Consider the following 2,639-nt stretch of genomic DNA (forward strand, 5'->3'; position numbering starts at 1 on the left):
GGAGTTATCCTCCACTAAATGACACTGCAGAAGCCGCCAATCAAGTTATTGCCGCACTTGCTCAGCGTGGATGGACTATTCATACCTAATGGTTTTCTAAATGAATTAAGCTTCCTTTGGAACTCATGGAATTTATAAATGAGGTGGTGCCTGAAGAGGAAATACTTTCCAATTCCCACTGGGCACTAGCTTATGTATATGTATATTTATATAGCTTTGGAGTGCTCAATGTCTGGGAATTTCCTGTTAAGAAAGGTCACTAGAAATAGTTATAATGACATGCTTTTTTTTTTTTTCCTTTTTAATAGGTGGTGCGGCCAATGAGTGATCTCACCAATTTTCGCTTGTAATAGAAATTTGAAGCAATAATTTTGGATCTAATCTAGCTCCTTTCCTTTCTTCTTTTTTGGTGATAGTTTTATATTTTTTGGTGAGTTGTAATGATATAAGCTATACAGCACTTTAGGATGTAAGACTCAGTCACAAATCCCCCGGGATGTAACACTTAATCACAAATCCCCGTTTCTTTGAAGTCAGTCTATTATTTTTTTAAGGAAAAAACTCAACCTAGGAACTGTACTATAACGAAAAGGAAAATTCTATCGTGCTTATTTCATTTGTCAGCATTGTATGTTGTTATTTCGTGTCACAAATAGCGAACGACGCGTGGAGGGGCAGGTAACGTTTGTGCATACAGTGCAATAAGTCCCGTTCGGTTTACCAGCTTGATTAGGGTCAAATTTTGACTAATGAAGTATCTTAATGTAGGTAGAAAAGTTGGCCGTATTTGTATGGGCTCGTAATACTTTAATAATTGCGATGTGAATGGAGGCCCAGAGCGATTGGATAATACACGCCGAAAATAAAGAAGTTATAAGGGTGACATTCGTTTTTATAGAGATGGGTCACAAAATATGTGAAGTTTGTAGGATTAGGATTATGTAAATATCTTTAGGGAATAGGAAATGATTTAAATATCTTTAGGAATTAGGATTATAACGAGCTGTTTTTATATACGAAAATGTAAAATAAAATAAAGTTAATAACTAAAGAAGAATAAAAACAAAAACTGAAAAAAAGTGTTTGAAAATTATATAATTATTAATTTTGTTGTAATAATTTTTTTTGTTTACCCAAATAGTATCCCCCAACCCGACAGGTTAAGGACTAATCCGTCACGGATCTGAGCTCCATTTAAGGGTCTGCGCTGGCCAATGAGTTACTACATGCACAAGGTGGGGTTCGAACTCCTGACACTTACTTAAGCGGACGAGTGAGCTGACTACTCGACCAACCCAAGTTGGTTTAATAATTATTATTTTATTTAATAAAAAAAAGAAAAAAATCTTTGGCCCGACAAGCCGGTTTATATGTAAAATAATTATAAATAAATGTTTTAATCAAATAGACTAAAAGTGAATGTTATTTAACTTTTGTAATTGAAAAAAATGTAAGTTTTATAAATAGAAAAAAGAATCATTTTTCTCTTTTTGGACTTTTAAGAGAGCTTTCTTTTTTGTAATTATTTGTTGAGGAAAAAAAAAACAGGTTTATTCATGCACTTTAGTTTTTAACTAGCTACTTTAGTAGATTTTTTGGGGGCAATTTTTAATTTTTCATTACCCTTGGCCAACTTCACATGGACCACCAACTTTCAGTCCATTATCCAACAATTCATAATTTATGATTGACGGTTAATTAATCATTCTCCATCAAACAATCAATACGGAAGCAACGAAACCACAACACGAATCTATTACCTCCCATTTAACCTCAGTTTGTACGTAGGGGTGTCCATAGATCGGATCCGATCCGCATATCTGTGGTATTTATCCGAATCCAATCTGAAAATTGCGGATATAGATCCGATCCGCAAGGCTTTTGGATCGGATCGGATCGGATCCGCACACTAATTGGATCGGATTGCGGATTTTGTGTTGATATCCGCATATCCGCGTATCCGCAAAATTAAAGAAATAAATAAGTAAATATTCTTTTTATGCTTTATTTCAATTAATAATTATCATATATGTTATATTATTTTAATTTATTATTTAAGAAAAGTATGTTTAATATTATTTTAAGAGTAAACATATTTAAAAGAATAGAAAAAATGAATTTTATTGATATTTTTTTTAATAAAAATAAGCTTTTAAAAATATTTTTGTGTTTTGCGGATATATCTGATATCCGATCCGATCCGATCCGATAATTTTAATGCAGATCGGATCGAATTTTTGGCCATATCCGATCCGATCCGATCCGCGGACACCCCTATATTGTACGTGTCACTCTCTTATCCTTACACCACATGAAAATATGGGTAGGGGTCGTGTCAGTTTGGTTCGGGTTTATGGTAAAATTAGAAGCGAACCGATCAAAATACAATTGGTTCAGTTTGGTTTGGATTTACATTTTTTTTGTACATGTACCCGAATCAAACAAAACCGATTAAGAACGAATTGGTTCGGTTCGGGTAATTGGGTACCCGATGACTTTAAAATTTATTAAAAAAAATCAAATTTTTATTTTAAAAATTCAACAAGTACAATAAATATGTAACATCAATAGAAATAATCCAAACATGTTAAACACCAAATATATTAAAAACTAAACTCATTAAAATCTAAACATATTAA

General features: G+C 32.7%; 1 protein-coding gene across 3 annotated transcripts in view; it reads left to right on the forward strand.

Moving 5' to 3' along the window:
• Positions 1 to 532, forward strand: part of LOC107604652 (mitochondrial fission protein ELM1) — a 3,683-nt gene extending 3,151 nt beyond the window's left edge. The window contains exons 11-12 of one of the 3 annotated variants that reach the window (XR_002348940.1): positions 1 to 143; positions 309 to 532. Coding sequence is in view for 2 of the 3 variants with exons in the window: in XM_016306282.2 (XP_016161768.1) it covers positions 5 to 89 (85 nt within the window). In the remaining variant the exon portion in view is untranslated. The other 2 variants (XM_016306282.2, XM_016306281.2) reach the window with 2 other exon arrangements.

This window comes from Arachis ipaensis, chromosome B06, assembly GCF_000816755.2.
Source record: "Arachis ipaensis cultivar K30076 chromosome B06, Araip1.1, whole genome shotgun sequence".
NCBI lineage: Eukaryota > Viridiplantae > Streptophyta > Magnoliopsida > Fabales > Fabaceae > Arachis > Arachis ipaensis.